Source organism: Hippichthys cyanospilos, chromosome 11 (genome assembly GCF_059441005.1).
Source record: "Hippichthys cyanospilos isolate Australia breed blue-spotted pipefish chromosome 11, RoL_Hcya_1.0, whole genome shotgun sequence".
NCBI classification, from domain to species: domain Eukaryota; kingdom Metazoa; phylum Chordata; class Actinopteri; order Syngnathiformes; family Syngnathidae; genus Hippichthys; species Hippichthys cyanospilos.
In genome coordinates, this window is record NC_142379.1 from 16,189,173 (window position 1) to 16,215,261 (window position 26,089).

Sequence of the window (26,089 nt, forward strand, 5' to 3'; positions counted from 1 at the left end):
GAAAGCAAACACCGACACAAAGAATATTGTTGACGCAAGATAGTTACATACCATACTTCCAGTTTCTGGTTGTTCCAACTTAAGCCTGGTGAAGCAAAAAAGGAAAAAAAAATGTAAAAAAACAAAAGCAAAACAAATCTTTCGCACTCCAATTACAAATCTACGTTGTTAAATGATAGAAGCAGAAACTCGAGTTCTGTCTCTCTTTTACTGTCGAAATCGGCTCGTTGCTTGCTGCTTCCATGCACGTGAACTGATTTCTGTCTTGGTCTAAGAGGTCATGGTCTTTGTTTTTGTGTGAAAAAGTTGGGACTTACTAAAATTAGCTCGTGAGTGTAAAGTGCAGCGGAACAGGAACAACTCAACTAGCTCAACTTTGCATGTATGTCAAGATGAGGCTGAGTGGGGTCCTGGCGTATGTGTTCGTGATATGTACTGGGCTGTGTTGGGGGGACACCCCGGCCAACTGCACTTACGAGGACCTGCTGGGGACGTGGGTCTTCCAAGTGTCCAGCGGTGGCCACGACAAGACCGTCAACTGCTCGGCTGAAGGTAAAGTACATGAGTTCGCTTGTTTTTCACGATCCAATAAGGGGTCAAAATGTTATAGAGCGGCAAAAAAAGATCGTAATAATCGATATGTATGTATTTTATCTGAGAACAAACAATAAACATCAATTTTCCATTTCGGTATAAGGTCATCCCACCTAAATTTCTCCCATTGGTGGGGTGACCAGATTTTCAAAATTAAAACCGAAGACTACAATTCCGCTGAAATGTGCAATCAATTCTCTCTAGGTACTATTTATCACAAATTTAATCGCTAGTCACTTTGGTGAACTCTGTTGTTGTTGACAGTTTAAGAACGCCAAACGAGGTTTAGCACTTGCCGTTTTTTGACTTTTTTGGGGGGTTGGCTCTGTCATGGTGCTGTGCCGTCGTTAGTGAAAATGTACACCCCCTGCAAGATTAGTTGACAAGAGGCGGTTCTGAATTTCGTACATCAAATATATGCGTAAAAATGTTTGTGCTCACGGACTAATCATTGCTTTTAGATGCGTAGTGTGAACATTTCGACGTGTAATAACTGGCGTTCTGTCTGACAACAGTACTATCTTTCTTTTGCTGACCCATGCAGCAAACAGTCATGAAATGCAAGCTTTTTTTTTGACTGCATTAGACAGAAAAGAAGGAAGTAGTTCTTGTTCCAGTTTGCCGCAAATGCCCATCCATTCTCTTTAGCTGCTTATCCTCACTAGTGTGTCTGGTTTTCTGGATCCTATCCCAGCCGTCCTTTGATAGTGGGCAGGGGACACCTTGGACTGGTCGCCAGCCAATCACAGGGCACACAGAGACAAAAACAAAAAAAAAAAAAAAAAAAAAAACCTTCACACCTAAGGGCTATTTGGCGTGCCATGCATGATTTTAGAATGTGAGAGGAGAGTGCCTGTAGAAAACCGACACAGGGATAACATTAAAATCTCCACGCAAGAACTGGGGTTAACTGGAATTGAACCTGGGATCGCGGAACTATGAGGCTGACTCTAACCAGTCTGCCACCATGACACCCTGCCACAAATGGGGATTAGTTTATTGTATGAATCCCGATGACAACTGTGTGATTGACATAACCATGACCCAAACAATTGGCTTGCTGACTGGACTAAAAAAGAAATAAATGCAGTAAACAAAAAGACGGGACGTCAGGATGCGATCTACATAAAATCTGGACAAAACAATGGGCCAGGCAAAATCAATCAGAACTCAGGACACAAGCCTCAAAACTGGGACTGTCCTGGTTAAATCAGGGCCTCTGGTCTGCCTACCCAATGTGTGAAACCCAACTTTTTAATACTTTGCTGATACTTTGTGTGTAGCTTGGAAAGTCAGATTTACAAAATTCAGCTTGATCAGATCAATGGTTTCTGCCATTGTATTTTTGATCAATTTCACTTAAGTGGTTGTGGCCACCAAATTTCAAAATGCCTTTTCTTAGCAACCACTGATCCAATTTCAAAAGCAAGTTATCTCGGGAAAGGGGAAACCGTAAGGAATTAAAATCTGGCCTTTGTTTTTGCGTCAGTGTATTTCAGTAAAATTATCTTTTTCCTATTTTATTGAATTTCACAAAAAGCGAAGTCCTCAACCTCAATGACACAAATACACAAACATTTTTAGCCATTACTGTCAACTTGTATTATTAGAAGAAATTCAGACAGGGTATAAGATATGGTATCCAACTTTCATAAATGAAAACACGGAACAAACACCATCTGGGACATACTAGGAACAAAATTCGGCTAGGAATATTAGCGCTGTGTTTCAGTCATCATTTCAATAGCTGAAATGCATAGTGGACACCGTTTTGGACAGCATATTCATTGTACTGATATAGTAAAAAACAATGTTTAGTATTAAGTATTAAGACATTTGTGTGTTATTTTACTTTTTGAATATGATTTGAATGAATAAATCACTTGCACATAGTTGAGCAAAGCTTTCTGGGATGCCTGGGAGGTGACTGCATTCCAATAACCGATGGGCAAATTGCAAATCTCATCTCAGCAGAACCTTGCTTTTCACTTGTAGCCTACTGTAGTGTATGCGATAGATATAACACGTGAAGTTTGTTTTATAATACCGTTTTTGAAAAAATGACTTCGGTTTTATGCTAGTTTTTGAAAAAAATATGGCTGTGTGCATGAATTACAACGGTGTGTGTATGCATCGTAGTGGACATGATAACTGCACAGACGACTCAGGACGAGCAAAAAACATAAAATCCCCAACTCTTCTGTCATGCCTTCTTTCAGTCGGCGCGTCCTTGCAATGTCATCTTCATCTTAAACAACATTGACCGACATCGCTTGTGCCAATGACGAGAGCCACATTCTGTAACGTGATTTGCAATTAACATGACATTTTATCCGAACTAGCATCTGTGGAGTGCTGTATTTACCTCAGAAACGCTAATCTATTATGTGTAAAATGTGTTCACAGAGGCTACATAGTTGCACTTGGAATTATTTTTTTTAGAAAATGATAATCCAAACTACAATTTATGGTGAAATAAAAGACTAGGAAAGCCAAAGCATGTTAAGCAGCTAATGCCCACAGAAGAGTTTACCCGTTGGTTTAGAAAATGGATGGACACATTGGCAAGAGTTGGCTGACGGTTTAAACTAACATGCAGAAGACATGCAGTTATGTCTTTCTTGTACTTTTCAGCCACAGGTGAAAGCATGGTGACAGTGACTCTTGAGAAGCTGTCCGTGGCCAAAGATGAGCTGGGAAACAGCGGCATCTTCACCCTAATTTATAACCAGGGTTTCGAGGTCATCCTCAATGGCTATAAATGGTTTGCATTCTTCAAGGTAAAAAAAGTAATTATGTGATTGTAGTTGAATGTTTTGTTACACATTCATATGTACATTTTTGAAATGTATATGTACAATACATATTTATATATTTAACACTTTAATAACAGCTACCACTTTACAGTTGCATAACATAAAAACATTAAGCATTATCGAGCACTACACATAACATCAAACGTTGACATTAATTCACTGTCTTCATCCAACAAGCAATTCCTAAACTATGTTCATCCTCATCATTCAGCAACTTAACAACACTTTACTGTTTCTGCTTTTCCTCACATGATACTCGAAGCATGAGTAGACAAAACAGTGCATCTCCTTTGGCATCGAAAAACATGTGACACGTCCTTTTTTGCTATCGGTTCCCTTTGGTCATACAAAGTCATTTTGTTCTTGTAACTTCTTACCCAGTAGGATCTAGTTTTTTAAATCTTCCTTGAGGAAGTGACTTAAATATTAGTTATTTGTGTGTGTTTTTTTAAAAGTATACCGAAGAGGGCCCGAAGGTGACCAGCTATTGTGACCATACCCTACCAGGATGGGTGCATGATGTCCTTGGAAACAACTGGGGGTGTTTTGTTGGGAAGAAAATGAAACCAGTGCCACCACAAGTTTACCGTAATCCAATGTTGAGCAATAGGTAAATGATGGTTTTACAACATTGCAGAAGTGCTATAAAATCTACAGCGCATTGACCTCCCTACTACAACATTACGGTCTATTTTCTGAGTTAGCTTAAGACCTTAAAAACCTGAGGATGGCTATGTAATACATTAAATATATCAACACTTTACCTGGATTTGATAGGGAGATTAATCAACAATTATCATAGTTATTATTTTCTTTTCAACCACTTTTATTCTCACATAGTGGTAGTGAAAAGTTTAGTTCAATTCACTTCCCATTTGATCCTATTTTCTTATGATCAAATACGTGACTAATTGCAGCAACTTTCCAAAGGTAATACTTTTTAGATAATTTGAAAAATATGGACATTCAGGCAAATTGTTCTGGAAGTTTATGTTGGTTGGAAGCGCTGCAGTAGGTCATTTGTTATTGAATCAAATGCTCTATTTTCTATTTTGTATTCATTTTGGCTCAACAATATAATTTAGTCATTCCAAATACTTCATTATGCAGTAGAACTTTCAGTTATTACCTTGAATACTAATATAATTCTAAATTGTAATCCAGTTAAATTGCTGGAGTACAATCCTTGCTTCAGAGCCCTGAGGTTAAGCATGAAAGATTACATTTTCCAAAAATGTTCTCGAATTAACAAAATTCAATACCAAAACCGATTCTCAATGAAAAAGTTATTCCAAGCCTTGTAATGAATCTAATAAAATTAGATTATGTTTTTTTTTGTAACCACATTCATGGAAATCTCAATCCTCAAGCTCGACTCCAAATACCACACTGCACAGTTTTTGGAAGCAATTTTCAATCACCGGGGAAAAAAAAAAAAAAAAAAAAAACTTTTTCCTTTCCAAAATGCCAGTAGATGTTTACACTCATTGTTAAATGTGTTTGAAGTCTTTTGCATGGCCTGATGTTGCCTCTGCATGATTAATGTAATAATTCTTTCGCCGAGAATGCAGCAGATCTGTTAAGATTACGAAAAAAATTCTCTCTCCCATGCCTCACCATCAACAATGACGATGAGTACATCAGAATTATACTTATTTCCCTTTGTCATGAATGTCATGAATGAACAATTCATTCAAAGCATTTATGAGAGAATAATAGCGACCTTGTTATTTCATGGGCCAGTGGTAAGTTTTACTTTGGAGAAGGTATGATTTTATAAGAGACTTATCTGCCGCAATATCACAACTGTTCTTTCAATTTAAGATATGATCAAATGACTCAAATCAACTCTCAGATGACTGCATAACGTTTACTGCTTTGTTTCACATGAGAGAAGAGTGCTTGCGGCAATACTGACGCTGACATTTGTCTTATCACCTCAGGGTCCTCAACAGGCCTTTTACACCAAACCAGGGCGTCATTGACTCCATTAACTCAGCCCAGAATTCTTGGAAGGCTGTATCCTACCCGGAATATAAGATGCACTCACTGCAGGACCTGCACTACAGAGCAGGAGGACCCGCCTCCCGCGTTACTGGGTGAGTTTTTACTCTCTTATCCCATACAGTTGAAAAACAATCAGCACTGAAAGAGAAGTGTACATTCAGATTAAATCGAATCATAAGGAAGTTGTTCAGACATTTTAACTTGTTTTTATTTTACTTCCTTATCATTTCCCTTTTTATCATCTGAATTTTTCGTGATTCAAAAACCGTGCTACGCCCATATGACTCTCTTTCATTGGCACGACAGTAAATAAGGCAGTGCACTAACACTGCGCCCATGATCTGATGTCAACAACCTCACTGACGAGGAGCGCTGTGTACATCAGTTGAGGTCATCGAGGTTTTTTTGTTTCATTTACTTATTCATTTATTTTATTTGAACGGGAAGATAACATGTTTGGGCAGCTCTGTTTTGATTGTTGATTGGGAAATTGTCACTTGAAACATGGCCAGTCACAATGTTCAAAATTGGCTGGCAGGATCTCCTTTTTAAAAATGGTTGGCATTAAAAGAGCCATAGTGTTGAAAGGCCTTAAAGTGACAATATGTATTATTTAGACAGTCTCTCATTTTGAAGACCCATTATGAATCCCCATTAGATGTATATTAATGTGTTCTATCTAACCAACATATATTTTAGCATATATTTGTGGGTTTAGTAATCACGATTTATGTTACATGTAAAGCCCCACCCAGATGGGGCAGTCATGTTTCTTTTAGCGACGAAAAGTGAAGGAAAACGTTCGCTAACGAAATTCAAATCACTTCTTGGATGTCAGTTTGTGCCTTGTGTGCACCCGAGCGAGTTTCTACTTTGTATGTCAATCGAGAATAAAAACGATTAAAAAAAAAGGAACGATATGGGTTTTTTTTGCCAATCGTAAAGAATGGCAGCACGTTTTATGACATGCAAGCATCAATGATCAGTTTTGAGTTAGATTGACTAGTTATTCTATACATTTGAGCTCACCCACCAAACACAAAAGGTAACACCAGCAAAGACATCACGATAGAACAAGAACTGACCTTAGCCGGTGACTGTTTTTCTATCCGCTGCATGCGTTGTATTGCTGCCACTTTTTAATCCTTTCGGATCTCTGTCCTGCATTCTTGACTGGTAAGAGTTATGTTTTCATTTTCTTTATGTCTGCACAAGCCTGTTGACATACACTATTTGCCCAAGTTTCGTAGGTTCCGCGCGATTATGCACTGAAACCAATGGCAAATTGTACCCTCATTCGCTCACTGTCTCGTTTGCTGAGCGCATGCTCAGTATGGTCTATCCGTGACCCGTGTGCTGCATTAGCCTAAAACCAGTCAATGGCAACTCTAAATAATCCACCCTGCATCTTTAACACCAACAGTTTTAAAATAGTTATTTTATTTTTATACTTGCCTGTGGGGTGTTGATTTCACATTTTCAGTTCATTTTGAAGACATGCGGCTGATTGTAATAGTGTTTTTGTGAGTGTAGATATCCAAAATGTGTAATGATCCAGTTTGTCTATGTGATACAAATTAGAAATTACTATCATATAATATCCATGAGAATAAAACATTTGATTGGAAATTTTGATAGATTTCTATATGCTGTTTGCCGCCTTTTCAGCCATGTTCGCCCTGCGTCTGCGACAGCCCATGTAGCCAAGTTGGCAGCCGCTCTACCAGAACACTGGGACTGGAGGAACGTCGACGGCATAAACTTTGTCAGCCCCGTGCGAAACCAAGGTGACATTAATTTTGTCAACGCAATTTTCTTACTCTGTGTAAGGTTATCATCCTCCCTGATTTAGTAGTATATAAGAATGTTCCATGACCATGATTCTGGAAAAACGAACTAGGAGAAGATATGTTTGATGGGCGCAGGATGAAATCTTGCACAAAGACGTGCACAGCATGGCGAGCGGCAGACGCTGAGCAGCAGCTTGCTTGCCTCCCTTCTGGCAGGACCGACTCGTCTGGGCGCTCTCTTGTGTTTTTGCACAGCCTGGTGTGTGAGTGGAGGGATTAAGCGTGCTGAGCAGTTGGAGTGCCTGAGAGCAACTCTGCAGGGCTGTGCTTTAGGATCTGGAGAGGGCTGGAGTGTTTGACTAGAAGCCCTCTAAGCTACTGGGTTGTACTGGGCAGCTCAGTCAGGGAAAGTCAGGTGGATGCTCATTGACGCTTTGCTTTCATTCACAAAATAACATGAATTCTTTTCAGTGTTCTTTTTTTGGTGTTACTTGTTACCTTAGAGATTCCTTTGACCTGTTTCTGCAGACTATTTTATTATGTGAAGGTAGATTTTAACCTTGGACGAGGGCTGTCACAATCAAATCAAAAATAGGAAATCCAGGTCCAGAAAGTAAAAACCTGCCGCAGTCTGACTAGCTACAGGTGCTTCTAATCAACTTGCAGCTCGTTACTTACCTGTTAAGTCAAAGCACATGCAGCTAAAGCCAAACTATGGCAGGATTTTTACTTTCTGGACCTGATTTTCCCATCTCTGCATATATGTGTGTTACACATGTAATAGTGTCCTTAAAGCCACTTATAGCCTCGTACTTGAACAACATTCCATGAGTAAACCTGCGAGTGGCACTGCCTGTTAGCTGCTAATGGGGATGTTGACTCTTGTACTTTAGCTTCTCGGGAAGCTTCGTATACTAATGTTGTTTCTAATGAAAACCCACTAAATAACAATTCAATATGAGTTACACGTATTGTGTGTAAACACACAAATCCCATCAGCCATTCGGCCTCTAGGTGGTGCATCAAGACTGCAAATGGAGCCAATCTTTGCATACGACGCTATGATATGCCAGGTCCACTTTCAAAAAAAAAACTCTCTGTTACTTTATTTTTGTCGTCTTTTTTTTTTTTTTAATTGGAAGTAATGTGTATGCAATAAAGTTCTGTGTAGAAAATGGTGGCTGAACATGGTCTGAGCAGAGATTCAAGCAGATATATTTAGCTGACCTATTTTGTTGTTGACTTACCTGACTCTGTTGACTTTTTTCCACCCAGCCTTACTTTGATAGTAAAGGTGTAGACTCAGTTACATGGTGAACATCTGCAGCTCTGCCTCAGAGTTCAAATTTGTTTTTGTGATCAAATCCCTGCTCTAGTTTATGTCAAACCTGCATGTTGTGTTTGTGCGTTCTTGTGTTTTCTACGACTTTCGTGCACATTCAAAAATAATGCATATTAAATTGAGTGGAGACTCTCAATTGTCCTTCGTATAATGTGTTTGTTGGCATAGTTATTTGCTTCTGTGTGCCCTGAAATTGTGTTGTAATTTCATGCTAAACGCTATGTATCTTCAAAGGCTCATTAGAATAGTTTGCATAAAATTTATGTAATTATTAAACACGTTTTCTTTTTTCCTAGCTTCATGTGGTAGCTGCTACTCCTTCGCCTCCATGGGAATGTTAGAGGCTCGCATCCGAATCCTAACCAACAACAGTGAGGCTCCCATACTCAGCCCCCAACAAGTGGTCTCCTGTTCTGAATATTCCCAAGGTATGGGAACAGTTTCACAAGCTTGTTACAAAACAGTATTGCCGAAGAAAAGCAACCACAGCAATAATACGGTCATTATTGCTAACCTAAGGTCTTTAACTCGGTGTTAATGGATGCAGTGTTATATACACAAGCAGATGAAGTTAGTTGGTTGGTGATTGCTACGCTCGGCTAGGCTGTGATCTAGTTTTGTATTACAAGTTGTTCTTCTGGGTAGTCATTATTTGATGTCTCATCTTTGACCCTGCTAAGATCCCCGCCATTTCTACCTCTCTCACATTTCAGGTTGTGATGGTGGCTTTCCATACCTGATTGGAAAGTATGTGCAAGACTTTGGCATTGTGGATGAGTCCTGTTTTCCATATGTTGGAAAGAACACTCCCTGCGGGACCCCTAAAAACTGCGGCCGCACTTACGTAGCTGAGTACAGCTATGTGGGAGGATTTTATGGCGGATGCAGTGAGGCTGCCATGATGTTGGAACTGGTCCAGAATGGCCCTATGGCGGTGGCCTTTGAGGTATAACATTTTCTTGCTCTCCTTCCAAGTGCAACGTTGGTTAATTGACCGCCAGAGGATATGCAATGGGATTGCAGTGTACATGGTGCATAGCAGGCACAGGCATATGTACTATCACAATAGGCAATGTTAGGCCCTCTACACACCAACTCAACGATGGACCGTTGAGGCCGCCTGCAGCGTCGAGCCATTACTTAGGCAGATCACTACGAACACGGTGCAGTGACCCCAACTACGACTGGTGTGTAGTGGGCCTAAGAGTAACAGTACTGCAGTACTCAAGAAGTGATAGTTCACATGCCTTTAGTTAGGCCTGATGACACTGACAATATGCATGCCCGTTGTTGCTGACTCTTGAAATGACCTGTCTATTTTTCCAACACAACATGAAATTTGAAAGCGAACTGATTATCATTTTAAAAAAAACTCGAGTGCCGTATCCTTCCTGTTTTTTAGAGCCACTCACTTTCAGCACAGCTGATTCTAATGATTAGATTCGTTATCAGGTTTCCACGGAGCTTGCGTAATAAGTTGATAATTTGAATCAGGTGTGATGAGGGAGAGAGTCATCAAAAACATGCAGACTATGGCTCTTGAGGAACTGGAGTTCCCTACCCCTACTTCAGGAGTCAATTTATTCGGTGACCAATCTCCATTTATGCGTGTTTCAAATACATTTTCTGCTGAACAGAATTTAGACGTCATTAACCCACTGCATTGCCCCAAATAGTATCAACATTTTTTAAGGGGGCGGGGGCTATGCCGATTGCTGTATGTGTCAAGGAAAAAGGTACGATCACCAATTAACCAATAAATCGCTGATGTCATTACTTATCCATAAAATTTATTTATTAATTACATTTCTTTTTTCACCTCAATGTTTACACAAATACAGACATAAATTACAGGCAGAACAAAGAGTAAAATCTGTAAAAATCAGTACAATATGTACTATGTACGGCACCCAATATTTAAAGAAATAAAAAGGTTCAATTTTTCAATTAAATTCCGATGAATTCATCTTTTTTTCTGTTTTTAAACACGTATACGCATGATTGGGGATGCACGTTTAAAATAGAGCCACTTAGCATCCTGCAATGCATTTCCAGCCAATGAGAATAGATGAACGCCTTTTCTGCAGGTCTACCCAGACTTCATGCACTACAAGGAAGGCATCTACCACCACACGGGCATCTTGGATTCCTTCAACCCCTTTGAGCTCACCAACCATGCCGTGCTGCTGGTGGGCTACGGTCGCTGTCACATGACTGGCCAGAAGTATTGGCTTGTCAAGAATAGCTGGGGCACCAGCTGGGGTGAGGGTGGCTACTTCCGAATCCGCCGGGGAAGCGATGAGTGTTCTATCGAAAGCATCGCCGTTGCAGCCAAGCCCATCCCCAAACTGTAGAGGCTTTTATTTGATTTTTTTAATTGCACTGCGACTGAAGTCTCTTGATCAAGCTGCAATTTGAAACCCATTCATTGCTTGACAATTTATTTACTTAACAGTATTCTACGATGGAAATCACAAGTATGCTGGTTAGAATTAGCATCAGTTCCACTTGTGAACAGCCGCTTTAGAAGGTGCGTATGGTATTAATGATGGATAGAACATTTTTAGAATCCGGTTGATTTCTCCTCATCGTGCACTTTTAGTGTGGGTTGTACCTTACAAAGTGAGGCTGTAACTGTGTAAAGGGAATAATCAAGTGAGGTTAGTATGTAATAACTGCATGTCAGGGTCTTTCTTTTTGTCTCAGGGAATTAAATTGCATGTTCTTATGTCCAGCAGTTTTCAAACATTGTCTGTATGTGTCTTTCATAACAATAAAGGGAGATCATGAATGACGTGAGTTTCTGTAAAGAAAAAGCAAAACAATGCACATTATGTTGTGATAATCATTCTTCTTTCGCGGATCCCTTTGCTAACATTTTTTTTCCCTTTACTGTTCGGTTACATCTGGTTTCTTTTGACCTTAACGCTGAGCAGCTGACTAGGCTGCTACCCAAAGTTTAAACTTGTGATTATTTCATGCTTCGCTTCCGAACCAAGTGTAGTAACATTTGGAAATGTGAGAAATGGGGGAAAAATTAAGGTCACCATCGGGTTGCATGCATCCGTTATCAGAATAGCGTTTTCTTTGCCAGCCAATCGCAGGGCACACAGAGACAAAAGACAATCCCAATCACACCTAAGGGCAATTTAGTATGACCAATACACTTGCCATGCATGTTTTTGAAGTGTGGGAGGAAGCCATCGAGCCCGGAGAAAACCCACGCGATTTCGGGGAGAACATGCAAACTCCATGCAGGAAGGCCATAGCCAGGTGGATTGAAACTCAATTCTCTTCAACTGTGAGGTGGACGTGCTATTCGCTGCACCACCGAGCCACCCATTTCAGGTATCTGTACTAAAATATTTTTCTGACCTTACGCAACAATTTTGAAAGGGGTTATCTCTATCTTGTACCCCTTACTTTGCTAAAATAAGCTTTTTTTATTTTTGCAACCTCTGCCGATGACAACAAAATCAACCATGGTTTTGGTCTCGATTGACTGATTGGCTCTCGGCTACACAGGTTATTTTCCGGAGCTATTAAACGTCAATAAACCCGCATCAGGCATTAAAACTTGTCAATATACGTGATGCTGTCAAAACTTAAAAAAAATAATAATTTAAAATATCCACAAAATTGTATGGAGTCCAGATTACAAATTGCAGTTTGATATAAATAGGAAAATCATGTTATTTCTTTACTATTAATTGAATATGAACAAAATACTGAGATGTACAATACAGGATATCCACTCAGGTGTCCCAAGAAGTTTTTAAAAGCACCGTAGCATGTGTGTCCAGCCATGCCATCCTTGCTGCCTTGGTTACACAATTGAAGTTTGCCAATCCAGTATAGCTCCAAACATCCAAAAAAAAAAAATGTATATATATATATATATATATATATATATATATATATATATATATATATATATATATATATATATATATATATATATATGTATATATATATATATATATATATATATATATATATATATATATATATATATATATATATATATATATATATATATATATATACACACATAATGGTTTTCATAATGGATGTCTAAATTTGACATGTTTTCACTTAAGGAGAATTGTCTGATGTTGCCTAAAAGAATCATTTTGTGGTGACCATGTATCTAAAACATTCGTCACATGTTTGTAGATGCATCCCATTGGATTGTGCGAGCATATTTCCAAGTACTACAAGCCAGAAGCTGTGCTTTCTAGTTTTGCTTTATCAACATGATCAACAAATAAGTTTTCACATGCTGCGGTGCATGTAACCACCCAGGCTGCCCCTCAGTTTCAGTCACAAGGGCCACCCCCCACCCCACCCCACCCCTCCTTACACAAACACACACACACATATAGCGGATCAGTCCAAGTTCACCTCCCCTTTCCTCACAAGCTCACTCCCGACTCTCCACTCACTTGTTCGTCCGGCGGCCCCTTCCACTCGAGTGGATTCATGCTCGGCCCTCGCCCTCCTCGCTCGCCATGCAGAACAACCACGCCAAAGAACACCTCTACAAAATCCTGGTCATAGGAGACCTGGGCGTGGGCAAGACCAGCATCATCAAGCGCTATGTTCACCACAACTTCAGCCCAAACTACAGAGCCACCATCGGGGTCGACTTTGCCCTGAAAGTTCTCAACTTGGACCAAGAGACTGTGCGACTCCAGTTGTGGGACATTGCAGGTACCACCAACACCTTTGTACTTTCCTACCTGTAGCTACTTTTCTCCCCACTCTGAGATAGGGGGAACTGCGAGTGCTGTTTAAAATATGTGGATCGGTTGATTTTCAATTTTTTTAAAATGGCCATAGGTTGAACATATACGTAGTATACTTACGTAAAATTATGCAAATAAAAAGCACGGGTGGGGAAATGATGGGGAAAAATTTGATTTCAAAACACAATGAACACATTTTCCTTTTTCATTAACCATGACATTGTGACTCTGATTTTTTTTTTTAATTCAAATAAAATCATTCTTAGACCATAATCAGCTTGCTCTAGAATGGGAGTTTTAACACAGCTGTTTTTTTTTTTTTTTTACTGTAAATACAGTTTTTGCAAATTATAGTTCAGTATCTGGATCCAAGATGCATACGTGAAGTGCAAGGAAGTAGATAGCGATCAACATGTGACTGTCACCTTCATGTTTACAGTTGTTTCACACATAAGTGCCATCTCGTCTGTGAAAAATCATCAATTTTCAACACCTGGGATGGAGACCTCCGAAGTTAGCAATTTATGCCAGCAAAATTCAGAAAATCATTAAGAAGGAAAGGAGCTTTGAATTGCAAACACGATTAATTTCAGTCCTCTTTATTTTAATTGAATGTTTTATTTTACCTTGGCTCACCCCACCATAACTGTTTTTTTTTGTTTTTTTACACAGAAACATTTATAGACTACAACAACTAATGCAATCGACTACTAAAGTCCTTCTTGAAATTCCATTTTGGTTATTTAGGTAATGAATTATGGTTTATCGATGGAAGAGCAGAAGCAAAGGTTCTAATAGCAGACTCCTCTCATGTGAGTTGAGCGTGGGCTGAAGCTGACCTGCAGATCACAGCCCTCCGTTGCATTTTCTTCGCTAAGCACAAGCGGTCATGTGTCTCTGCCTCATGTGAGCCAGATTTGAGGCCCAGCCTGTTTATAGCAAGTGTTTATTGTGGCCCTTTTGTAAAGAAATGGACATTTTCGACCTAGCCATTTTTTTAGGTTACCTTATTTGTTGTGCAAGACCTTGTTTTGATAAGGTCCTTAACTTTGGTGCGACCATCGGGGTGTTCAAAAACTCTACACACAGAAAAATGAAAGGATGCAGGAGCCCTTTTAATCATCATCAACATTCATTTGTTCAACACATTAAAGCCATCTGGTGAAGCAATTCCACTTGCAGGACTCCACAGCAAGTCTGTCCCCCATAGAGATAAGAATAGGTTACAATACCCCGCTTTTATTGCTGCGAGTCTATGGCAATGTTTTCAGCCAAGCCCATGTATATAGAATGCAGGACAAACAAACATACAAAAAAGTAAGGTTCATATGTTTAGAACAAGGTAATAATTTAACTTTTTGGTTTTTGTTTAAATATATGCAAATGACTTTTTTTTCCAGCCAAGTACCCCCAAACTATAGCACAAAAAAAAGGTCTCCACTATCCAAAACATCTTACATTTTGGACCTACAATTCTTATAGTATCTTGATTCGTATTTAATTCTCAAGCTCCAAAGGACAGATCGTGTAACATCATCTATTTTATTTCTGGCTCTTCTGCAGGAAAATTTAATCTCTGATGACAATGTGCATCCATTTGAAACGTAACAAAATAAAGGCATAAGTCACTGCATTACTCATTATTCAATTTAGCAATATATTGTTTCATGTTACAATTAATTTGCTCTTAAGTCGAAAAGAAACATATAGGCTGATTGTTCCTGTCACGACATTAAAAAGCACTAAAAAAGCACTAAATTACTTTGCTGATACTCACAGAAAAACCTAAAGTGACAATCTGTGAGGTATAGCAACATGTGGTGAACTAATGTAAACACAATGATTTTGAAGCACGCACACTATTGCACAGACCACACTTCACAATTCTGCGACCACCACAGTACAGTATGTTCACATAGCATATTCTTTGGGTATCCGTTGCAGAAAGATGGCTGCAAAAATGTTTCAGCCCCCTGAGTAATATAATCACTGATTATGAGACCTACGATTATGTTAACAAAAATACATTGATGTGATTGAAAATATGTTTTTGCATATTATTGGAATGCATTGTGTGTTTTAAAACTCAATGATAATTTTGTTCACCACAAGTTGTCGCTAAATCTTTGTCCCTTTAAAATCTCATGTACCCCTTCAAGTGCCTTCAAATACCCCTTGGAGTGCACACATTCCTGAGACCTCATGAAACGTTAATTTTATGAAAATTGGTCAAGAAGTAAAGAAATAAAAGCTACAACATATCTTCTGCCATTTATTGTTTTTGATGGGAAAGGGACCTCTGCCAACATGGCTGCCACATAGGCACGGTGGTTAGCTGAACTGCTAAAGCATGCTGACCTATCTTGTCTTCATATCTGACTTTTGATCATGAATAACGCTTTCTAAATGGCTTGTTTTAGACTTGTAACAACAATCAGTAAGAAAAGAATAACACTTTATTGCGCAAAGACGTCAATGTCTTTAAAGCACGAAGGATGGAAAAAGATGTCTGTACAACATTCCAACAAGGCTTATCAAATTAATTTTCTGCCCTTCCCACAAGCTCAGAGTTTGACATACCAACCTTTCATCTAATTTCTCCTGTTAGTGTTACACATGTTTTGATACCTTGCTCTTCAGCAACCACTTCTTCATTTTTTACATTTCTAATTATGCTACCAACTTTATGATAACCAAAAGGTGCATGGCTGTAAATGTCACTTTTCATCCTGAAAGAAAGAAAAAGGAAAACAACAACCAGGGTTTTAAAAAAAAATCAATTTAACACCCTGTATAACACTGATCCAAATAGTTTATGTGTGCATATACATTTGTGACTGTATTTTATAGGTCAAGAGAGATTTGGCAACATGACCCGTGTATATTACCGCGAGGCAATGGGCGCCTTCATCGTGTTCGACGTGACAAGGCCCGCCTCCTTCGAGGCAGTCACCAAATGGAAGGAGGATTTGGACTCCAAAGTGACATTAGCCAATGGGAAGCACGTGGCCACGGTGCTCCTGGCTAACAAATGTGACCAAGGACGGGATGTACTCACCAATAATGGAATAAAGATGGAGCAGTTCTGCCAGGAGAATGGATTTGTGGGATGGTTTGAGACATCTGCTAAGGTAAAACACACACCGTCATGCACACGCATACAAACACACTCTATTAATTTGGAAGCAGGGGATATAAACTCAAATTCAATACATCCTTCCAAACTGCCTTTCTGCAAAATTGGGGTACTGGACGCATAATATAATTAATTGGTCTCATCAGGAGCCCATGAGCTGCATTAAAGTCAGCAGCATGTGTGACTACAATTTACTCAAGAAAATATATTTATAGCACACTATCATTTGCTTCAATTGCCTCCGGCAGTAATTGCATGGAGCAGGTTTTGGACAAGAGAGATGGTGGGTGGACTCTAAGAATGATGTAAATAACAACACACGTTGCAGTCGTGGAGCAATAATGATAGGGGGTGGCAAAATTAAGGAAGTTTGAAAACCTTTCAAATAATTTATAGAAATTTATGGTAATTAACAATAATTTATGACAAATGCTCAAGGGCATGCAACGGCTGCTCAGACTATATAAAAAGGTCTAGATTTAAAAAGGGAAAATATGTTTATTACTGTATACTGGGGTGACGAGGTGGACCGGGGGCTACTAGCACAGTGGTTGGCAATCTACAAACCTCAGAGCCAATTTGAAGAAAAATACAATTCTGGGAGCCAAGAAACCTTTTTGACATCTAAAGTGAGGGTAAAACTGTATATAAAACATAATTTTAAAGACGCCTAAATTTAAAAAATCCACCTGCAGCTACCCAAAAGCGCAAACCAAAGATGGCATTTGGTTTGTCATCATTTCACTGCATATGGATCGTGCGGCTAGCTGACCAGTTGAATTGCGGACTATTCCTCAATGTAAGATGTAAATTGCATTTGCAAAATGAAACTTACAGCACTTACTTACTTACAGTACCAGTCAAAACTTTTTTTAAAGCCAAGAGCTCTAAAATATTAAAAGGTCAAAACATTTTTGAAAATATGCAACTGTCATTGCAGTCTTAAAGCAAAATTCACATTATATAGCTGACTGAGAAACTAAAGCGATGTGCCAAGCTGTTATCAATAAGCTATAAGGCCTACATTGAAGAATCTATTATGTAAAACATATTTTGGTTTGAATAACATTTTTGACAATGATCAAATGATTCTTTGCTTATTACTGGATGGTTCGGATGACTCCAGTATTCATTTACAGTGTAGGAACATTGAATAAAACACTTGAAATTGATTTCAAAATTTGACTGGTGCTGACTTTCTAACAACTTAAAATGTTCTATTTTAGTTTCATATTGAAAAATTACATTTATTAAAACAACATAGTCATGTAATTTAAATTTAGATGACTTTGCCGAAAGCCAGAGCAAAAGGAAGAAACAATACATTGCGACGCTGGAGCTGGCAGGTTGAAGGTTTACTCAATTATTTTAAAGTTTTAGCTTCATTATTACTAAGTCTGTAGTCTTTATAGTTTCTCCAAGTGCTCTAACGTTTGTAAAACATGCATGTTAGGTTGTTTGCTGAGTAAATTATCCACACGGTGTGTGTGTGTGTGGGGGGGGGGGTGCGTGTGTGTGTGTGTTTGACACACTATGTGTTATGTGACTTGTGCTCAAATGTCTGCATACGAAGTTAGGAGTCATGATGATTCTAGACAAAAAAATGGACTTGTGTGGCATGTGTGACTTGAACTGACACAATGAAACCACCGCAAAAGCCCTGCATGTCATAAATGATGTGCTGCTGGAATGTCACAGCCAGGTGCTAAGGCAGGAAAATAGAACAAGACGTGCACGTACACACGCACACACTTTGACAGCCACCGGTCCTAACAGTTGGCACTCCTGCACAGTTTAAAGATATGTGACAGATGTAACAAAAATATTTCATTTAGATACTGTATACCACAATACAACGACATCTTGATTTAAAAATTGTATCGTCTCTTGACCAAGTTTAAATTTCAATGCGAAAAATTCAATGTTTGTGCAAGCAGAAGGTTTAAATGATGGATGTGAAGCTGTGGTTTTCCCAGATGAAGCTAGTTAGGAGGCCCCATGTAAGAACTGGCCACTGAGAGTTGAACAAAAATAATGTTTACGTCTTTTTTTCCATTTTTCTTTAGTCTGTAAAAAAGTACCAAAAAAAGTACAAACATATCTTTTCCATAACATTTCACCATGCTTTATTCATTGGTGTTGCATCACGAGTTTGAACAGGGAACTGGCCGCTTCATTCGCGTGCACCGGCAAAAGGATGACGCATCACTTGGTAAACAACTACTGTGCAGCCTGCGGTAGGCCGGGAAAGAAGACAGCTTCCCTGTCTTTTTGAGACTGTGGCAGAGGCAGTCTTTTCCATCAGTGTTATTCCATCACCGACAGTACCTTTGTTTTTTTAAATGTATTTTTTAACTAGCGTGTCCCTCCCTTTGCGGCAAAACCCGCCTGACAGCAAAAAAAGAAGCGTCGAGGTCGCTATTTTGGTAGAGTTCAACAGCCATGAATTGAGCCATATTGAAAGCCCAGCAGGCCGCGTTGTATAATTCGGGGTATCCACTAACCGGCTGCCCTCCAAGTATGATACATACGTTGAATGATGAAGCCGATTGGCTGTTGTGACACAAAGCGGGACAAAAGCTCAGCATATTTAACTTTGGTGAATTTCATGCCGCATCACTCCAATCGTGTCCTCCGCATCGCCCAACGCACAATCGCGCCCTACCATGCAAACTATATTGACTTCAATTCAGAACAAACGCTGCCTGTTTTGCACTCCACGCAGTTGGGGTGGACGTGACATTATGATTAAATGTTTTACAAATATTCTGTAAGTCTTTACTTCATATGAAACAACAACAGAATACAGTATTTACAAATGAATATGGTCATGCTATACCCCCGAAAAAGTGGTAAGGCAAAATCATGTGCTTGTCACAATAGTGTAGAGCCCTGGCTAACCACAAGGCCACTCACAACTTGATTGTAACGATTAGTTCCAAATAAAAACATTAATAATCAATGATTTTTTAAAAATATTTAACCTTCTGTATTGCTGTTATAGCCATTTAACTATTCATTCAACTATGAAGCCTTGGGAGGCCCTTTCATAACAATTGGCTACTATAATGCCGTGGATTGACATTCTCCCATGCATTTTATTGCACTTCTGTTCCAACAAGCTAAAAAACAAAAAAAATGTCCCACCCCAATTACGGTAGTTAAATGTGTGTATCGTGCTCAGGTCATTGCACTCTTCCCTGAAAGGAGAAGTAATAATGAGTACTGCAAGCCTAAGGAAGCTGAGCAGGTCACACTCTGTCTCTCACTGCAGTTATACAAATCTACAGACGTGAGTAACACAGTCCAGATATGTATTTTCATCTGTATGGTGTTTACTAACCTATGAATTTACCAAACAAACAGTAAATGGTGGGATGTTGGCTGCTCGAAAAGTAGATCTCAGGGTGTGAAGGAAATCATACATTAGGTTGTTATTTATTTCTTGTCTAGAATAACATGCATTGCTATCCATCTATGCAGTCCTAATTCATCTCGCACCAGTCCTTAGATAAAGGTGTTGACGCAGGAAAGTGTGAACTGAAACCTTAGCCCAGCTGTTGGCGGCGCCCAGCTAGCCCCTTTTGCTATGTCTTGTATTGTGTAATGCCTTGCTGAATAAATAAAAAGCAGGCGGGGAGGGCTGGGCTCCGACGTCTCTGGAGCGAACACAGGAATGAGAGCTGAGTCCTCCCTTGCTGGCAAGAAAAGTCAATCTTGGTTGTTCTGAGTTACTATTTTGCTGCTGAGCAGTTGGGCTTGTCTTAGTCTTCTTTAAAGATTTCTCTGACACAAGGGCAACAATGTTTGGGCAATATTTGTGATTGAGCGACAATGTAAATTAATGAAGATTTAAAAAATAAAATGTAAATGCACCCAGTTATAGCCAAAAGGCTCATTTCCATTAGCAAAGGAAATGTGGCTAATATAAAGTACAACAGCAATAAAATGCACAATGACTTGTGGGATTGTACTCCACTCCTTCCTTGCCCTATAGGAAAAATGGCCTGACCAAATATAATTCTTTACGAAGAAATTTCAATCTCATCTAGTAACTTTTGTAAGCACTGCTGAAACTGATCTAAATCGTAAATGAAGAGTGTGGTTGTGAAGCTAATCTGTGACAAATTTTATGTTGTTGAATTCCACTCCCCTGTTAAGACAAAAGAGTTTAACGATAACAAAGTTTTCCATCTTAGTAGACTGTATTTGTTAATAACTTTTATAAACAAGACCTTTTCTGAGCAGTCCTTTCAAAATAGAACATGTACTTCTGTGCCAGAGCACGTTTGCCCACCCTTGCATTAGATGTCAAATATCCTTGTCAAATATGAAGAAATCAAAAGCTTGGCTGCTATGCAGTAAAACCGTTTACTGGCAACAAAGTGTAAAAGTATGCATTATCTCAGGGTAATCAAGTCACATGCCACTCAGACAAAAAGCATGTCATTCAATAATAGTGTCAGACACAGTAGGCAGGGAGCGTGGGAATACTGTCGGTTCTCTTAAGTGAACTGCGTACTCTCATTTTATTTGTTCGTATCGTTTTTTGAGTTTCCATCCATGTTTGTGTTTTGTGTTCAGAAGAAAAGCTGTTCAAGTAAGTGTGATACTACACTTGTCTGTGACAAATCTATTTGCGCTCTAATCCTTATGGTCTGTGATACAAACTGACCCAAAGTCTTGAATAGGCCTTAAAAATCTTAACAATGTCGAACAAATGAGAGGAAAATCAAGAACAGTAGTGGAAAAATTCAACCATCTTTGGATTTACATTATATTTTTTTTTTCTTCTGGTTTCTGATTTAAAATGATGTGTAGGTACTTTTGCTGGATTTGGGCCAGTAGTCAACTTTTAAAAGGCCAAATAATCATTGGATTAAATTAGGGTCAGTGTAATTGCACATCTGCTCAATGCTCACGTTCTGACTCAAAAGGCTTTACGCTGTATCCTCATGCAGCCCTTAGTGCACTCAGTTACATCTCATTCAGCCTCTCATGTGGCAGCATTAGAGGTTCTTTATTCAGTTCTATCAAAACACTTGGGTCGAGAGTGTTTCTCTCAATCTTCCAACCACCTAAGATAAGCCATAGCTGAGCTGTCCATGAAAGCTGCAACAAATGTTTCCTGTGTAAAAGCACTCATTATAATGACCTAAAATAATATTCTGTCGAATTTTGATGTGTTGGTACAGTGGACTCTATGAGGTTTAATACAATCTGTGCTGTACTTGGGTGCGGGTCATCATCCAATTTGGTTGGATTCAGAAACAATACTGTATGTACCATAGGAAACAACTGAAATAATCTAATCTAGGACAGTGGCGGGCCGTGAGTTTCGGACCTGGGCCTTCATTGAGCACCAACTACCCCTGCCCGCTTTGGTTGGAATGCTGGCATCCCTCAATGCTTTCTGCAGACCCAGCAATCAGATTGGCGCACTCTCCCCCGTGAAAAAAAACCTAACCGAAACTCGGGTTTTTAATTGTACGCTGAATTGTATGAGGCCTGCGAACCTGAGTCTGAATGCCTTGAGAAGTTTGTGATAGTATTGCGTACCTCAGAAGCTGAAATCTGATTGTACAAAAACAACAACAAAAAAACACTAATAACCATACCCCACAAATAAATGTAGGCTGCGCAGCCAAAATACACACAATTAAATGAAGAAAAAAAAATAACGTTTGAAATAAATGTATACAGTATTCTTATTTTAAAAATGTATACCTAAATTTAAATGCTAACGAGGGATGTGTTATTTCTGTGGTGCAACTCACGTCATCATTGACACATAGAGCCAAGCAAGATTTATAAACCAGTGACATCAAGCCACTTGAACTTGACTGCTTAAGCAACATAAACACATGAACTCAAATACAATAAATGCTTAGGGCACCTAAATGAAATTAACATATTTTTAACTAAAAAATCTTTGCAGGCCATCTGTCCAATGTTGGCTGGGAGAACAGTCACGTTTAACATGTTATAAAGGACAATATTTTTCTTTTCGACTATTTCGCAATGATATTTTGCTGTCTTTTTATCCTCATGCTTAGGAAAACATCAACATTGACGAGGCGGCTAACTGCCTGGTGAAACACATCATTTCCAGCGAGAACGACATGCTCCAATCTGAGGTCCAGGACACCATCACCCCCCATTTAGAGACGGACAAAGGCGGGACATGCTCCTCCTGCTTCAGATCGCAGTAATGCCTCTTGACGCGTGGGCGTCATTGTGTATGCCATTCCACGTTTACAAGTTGCTCCGTGTGCAGAGGCAGAGCTCGTTGACTTTTTAGGGAGTATGTTTTCCCCCTCCGACAGCTCGTTTTGGCTGCAGGAGAGTGAGAGTTGAAGGAATGAGCGGATGGAGGAAAAGGTTGTGCAAGAACGATAGATGAGGCTGCGTGTAACTGTCAACAACAAGGTCATGTGTTTCTTTAGAACTCCCACTTCTGTAACCATGGAAACGCAGTTAGTCAATGAACACATGCACATGCGAGTGCGGCAAATCAAAGAATATCTCTACTAAAGGTTCGGCTCTTCAATCCACCTTGGCCGTCACTCCTGATGACCTTTTCATCGGAGTCTCTTGCCCACTCTTTGGTTTTCTTCACTCGATTGTATTATTTCTTTGCTTTTCTGCTCTCTTCTACTGACCATGTAAATGGAGAGTGTTCCGTATTTCCTTTGCGATGATGCAAGCGGTTTTCTCTCACAAAAAACGAACTACAGTTGATAATAACTCATATATTATGAAACATGTTTTAACGACAGTGCTCTATTGAAAATGTAATCATCCTGCTCACTGAATGTTTTATTTATAAATGCAGTAGATGAATATGGAAATCTTTATGGTATTTTTATACTCTGGATAGATTTGAGCAACTTGAGCAACAAATTCAAGAACAAAAGGCAGTTTTTCAAGTAAGAAAGATAAGCACTAATTTTGATCGAAATTTGATCTGCCGATTTACATTATTTGACACACATAAACGCAAGCACAAGGGATGCACCCGAATGAAAATTCTTGACCAAAACTCAAAAAATGAAAATGAAAGAGGAAACAGTTCCAAAAAAAAAAAAGATGTTTAAATTATATATATATATATATATATATATATATATATATATATATATATATATATATATATATATATATATATATATATATATATATATACATACACACACACACACACACATATACACATATAAATACAGGGTGTTCCAAAATGTTTGACCCCATTTCGTAGGCCAATAATTTTGACAATTTTGACCTCAAATTTTCAAAGTTTGTGTAGAAATGTTTTATGTTTTTGTTTTTTGTCTTTTCAGGTTAAGAAATTCCGTTCACTTAAAAGGAAAGGCATTTTGCGCGTTAGAGAATGTTTGTACTCAGTCACCGAAGACAGTGCAGCGTGCCTTCACAAATTTTGCAAAGAAGGCACCAACTACAAAACAAATTAGGACTTGGCACCATAAATTTCAAGAAAAGGCTTAGGTATGCTTATGCATACCTAAATTGCCAGGACGGCCATCAACGTGTGCAGTCACAGGCCGCGCTCATATTGAACATTTATAAAAATCTGTGATAGAACCAACAAATATTTTTACTTTTCCTTTTAAATTTAACCAATAAAACTTATGACCTTCAACATAAAGTGTATTCAGTTTCATTAAGTAGTTTTCGAGATATGGGCATTTAGAATGGGGTCGACCATTTTGGAACACACACACACATCCATCAATACCCCTGGCTGGGTCTTTTTATTACCTGATTTTTTTTCTTTCATTCTAAGGCTAATCTCGCTCCAAAAGCTCCCAGTTCGTTGACCAATCGGCCAGAGATTGGGCTTCCGCACTGGTTGCTTTAAAAGTGTTTGCTTGCATTGTCAGCATATCCATCTCATGCTGTTTCAGGCGAATGCTAGAATGTTTTTATAGTACAGTCTACTGCTTTAATTCAAAGTTGAAAGGGTTAGCCATGGGTCCCAAGATTGCTAGTGATGTTAAAGAGAGAAGTAAGAAGATGATTTATATGGAAACGATGCTGGAGATAACTCTTATTATCCCTCTCTCTTTACCACTATTCCATGTTATAGACCCGTTGCTAATAAGCAAAGCAGCCCATAGACCTACATATATTTATTCTAATTGTTAAATATTGAAGTATTGCCGCTCTTAATTAGGTGTTCTTTTGCTTTGAAGTCTGTAACATATGGTAATGCAATACTACTTGCTTTGAAATTTTAATGCTTTACAGTCTTGCATGATTTGAGAGTCATTTCAACCACAAAACAGGTGAGATTCACACACACATACACAAAACACACAAAACGGCTGAAGCCGCTCACTCAATCTTTCACCACCTTAGCAACATTAGTGCAGAGAAGTGAGGGAATTGTGTTCACTTGTGCTGCAACTGGAATTTTCTTCATCAGCGTGTTAAAAGCCAAACCCTCTCCTTTGTACACTGACAGACACGCAGCTGTGCGCACATGCACATCATCAGAAGATTTCAAAGATTAATTCCTCTGTTCTCATCCAGTCTCCTGAGCAACAAGACTCAACAGACAGTCAGTTAGAGGGACCGAATACAGGCATTTTAACATGGGATTTAAATCACAAGACTTGGTCCTAAGCAGCATGTGATCTCATGCTAACGTAAAGCCTTTCTTGCGCATTCTCTTTTCTGGACCTATTTGAAACACACAGCTGCATTACTCTGAACTACATACATGGCTGTCTTTTTTATTTTGCACAAGGAAGCTGCACCATGACGTTGCCCAAGTTTAATACTGCCATTTTTGACTAGTAGGCTATTCAAAAAAAGTGGTGACATTCTTTCAAAGTACAAGTCTATGAACGTATTCACAGTAGTACTTGCTCACTCACAAAAAGTGTTGGGGGAAAAAGAACGTTCATCTCACAATACTGATGGCATTGCTGTAGTTGTTACCTATAAAATGCTATGAGGCGTGCAGCACGGAAGAGCCAAAGAGAAAATACACACAGTGAGCTCAGAAAGAGAATGATGTGGTCGATAAAATCAGTGGGAAGTGGCGGCTCTAGCAGGCGTACCCTGGCTGAGAATTAAACACACACTAAATGAGAATCAATAGACGGAGTCCAGGGATCTTCTACTTGAATGAAAATAGCTACGCCTCCCCCAACTTTGATCGATAGGTGTGTGAGGATTTGTCTCTGTTTTATTTGCTTGTGAGCAAGTGTTGTTCAAACTGGGCTACAGTGACTGATAAGATCAACATAAAAAACAAAAAGAAAGTGTGAAACTGGCTTTAGCAATTTGTGCGTTGTCCTCTGTCTCTTCAAACATTTCTCTTGTACTTTCGGTCATTAGTAGCACAGGTGTACTGGAGTTGATCCTCCCTGACTTTGGGGAAAAGACTGGTACCAATTAATGGGTAATTTTATCTGTTTATCCCCTCCTCCCTATTCTGTCAGTGAAATAAATGCCTGGATTAAGTCAAACAGATTTATAAGAAAATACGGTATTGTTTTATGGGCAACAGTTAAGTCGATTAACTCTTTGATAGTAACATTATTTTATAAATGGTATAAAATTTGTGCTCAACAGCCACATTTGTCACCATGTATAGTCCACAATGTATAGTCCAACATCCTATGAAA

General features: G+C 39.0%; 2 protein-coding genes across 2 annotated transcripts; both read left to right on the forward strand.

Moving 5' to 3' along the window:
• Positions 1-270: 270 nt before the first annotated feature.
• ctsc (cathepsin C) lies at positions 271-11,340 on the forward strand. Its single transcript, XM_088427434.1, has 8 exons — positions 271-552; positions 3,229-3,374; positions 3,866-4,020; positions 5,354-5,509; positions 7,086-7,204; positions 8,846-8,977; positions 9,263-9,495; positions 10,637-11,340. The coding sequence occupies exons 1-8, from the start codon at positions 381-383 to the stop codon at positions 10,901-10,903; spliced, it is 1,380 nt and encodes a 459-aa protein (XP_088283560.1). The 5' UTR covers positions 271-380; the 3' UTR covers positions 10,904-11,340.
• Positions 11,341-12,971: 1,631 nt separating this feature from the next.
• On the forward strand, positions 12,972-23,276 carry rab38a (RAB38a, member RAS oncogene family). Its single transcript, XM_088427562.1, has 3 exons — positions 12,972-13,262; positions 16,148-16,428; positions 22,490-23,276. The coding sequence occupies exons 1-3, from the start codon at positions 13,061-13,063 to the stop codon at positions 22,643-22,645; spliced, it is 639 nt and encodes a 212-aa protein (XP_088283688.1). The 5' UTR covers positions 12,972-13,060; the 3' UTR covers positions 22,646-23,276.
• Positions 23,277-26,089: the final 2,813 nt, after the last annotated feature.

Coding starts and splice junctions, on each gene's coding strand:
- ctsc (XM_088427434.1), top strand. CDS start 381: ATGTATGTCAAGATGAGGCTGAGTGGGGTCCTGGCGTATGTGTTCGTG. Junction 553..3,228: donor CGTCAACTGCTCGGCTGAAG/GTAAAGTACATG, acceptor TGTACTTTTCAG/CCACAGGTGAAAGCATGGTG. Junction 3,375..3,865: donor AATGGTTTGCATTCTTCAAG/GTAAAAAAAGTA, acceptor TTTTTTTAAAAG/TATACCGAAGAGGGCCCGAA.
- rab38a (XM_088427562.1), top strand. CDS start 13,061: ATGCAGAACAACCACGCCAAAGAACACCTCTACAAAATCCTGGTCATA. Junction 13,263..16,147: donor CCAGTTGTGGGACATTGCAG/GTACCACCAACA, acceptor TGTATTTTATAG/GTCAAGAGAGATTTGGCAAC. Junction 16,429..22,489: donor GGTTTGAGACATCTGCTAAG/GTAAAACACACA, acceptor CCTCATGCTTAG/GAAAACATCAACATTGACGA.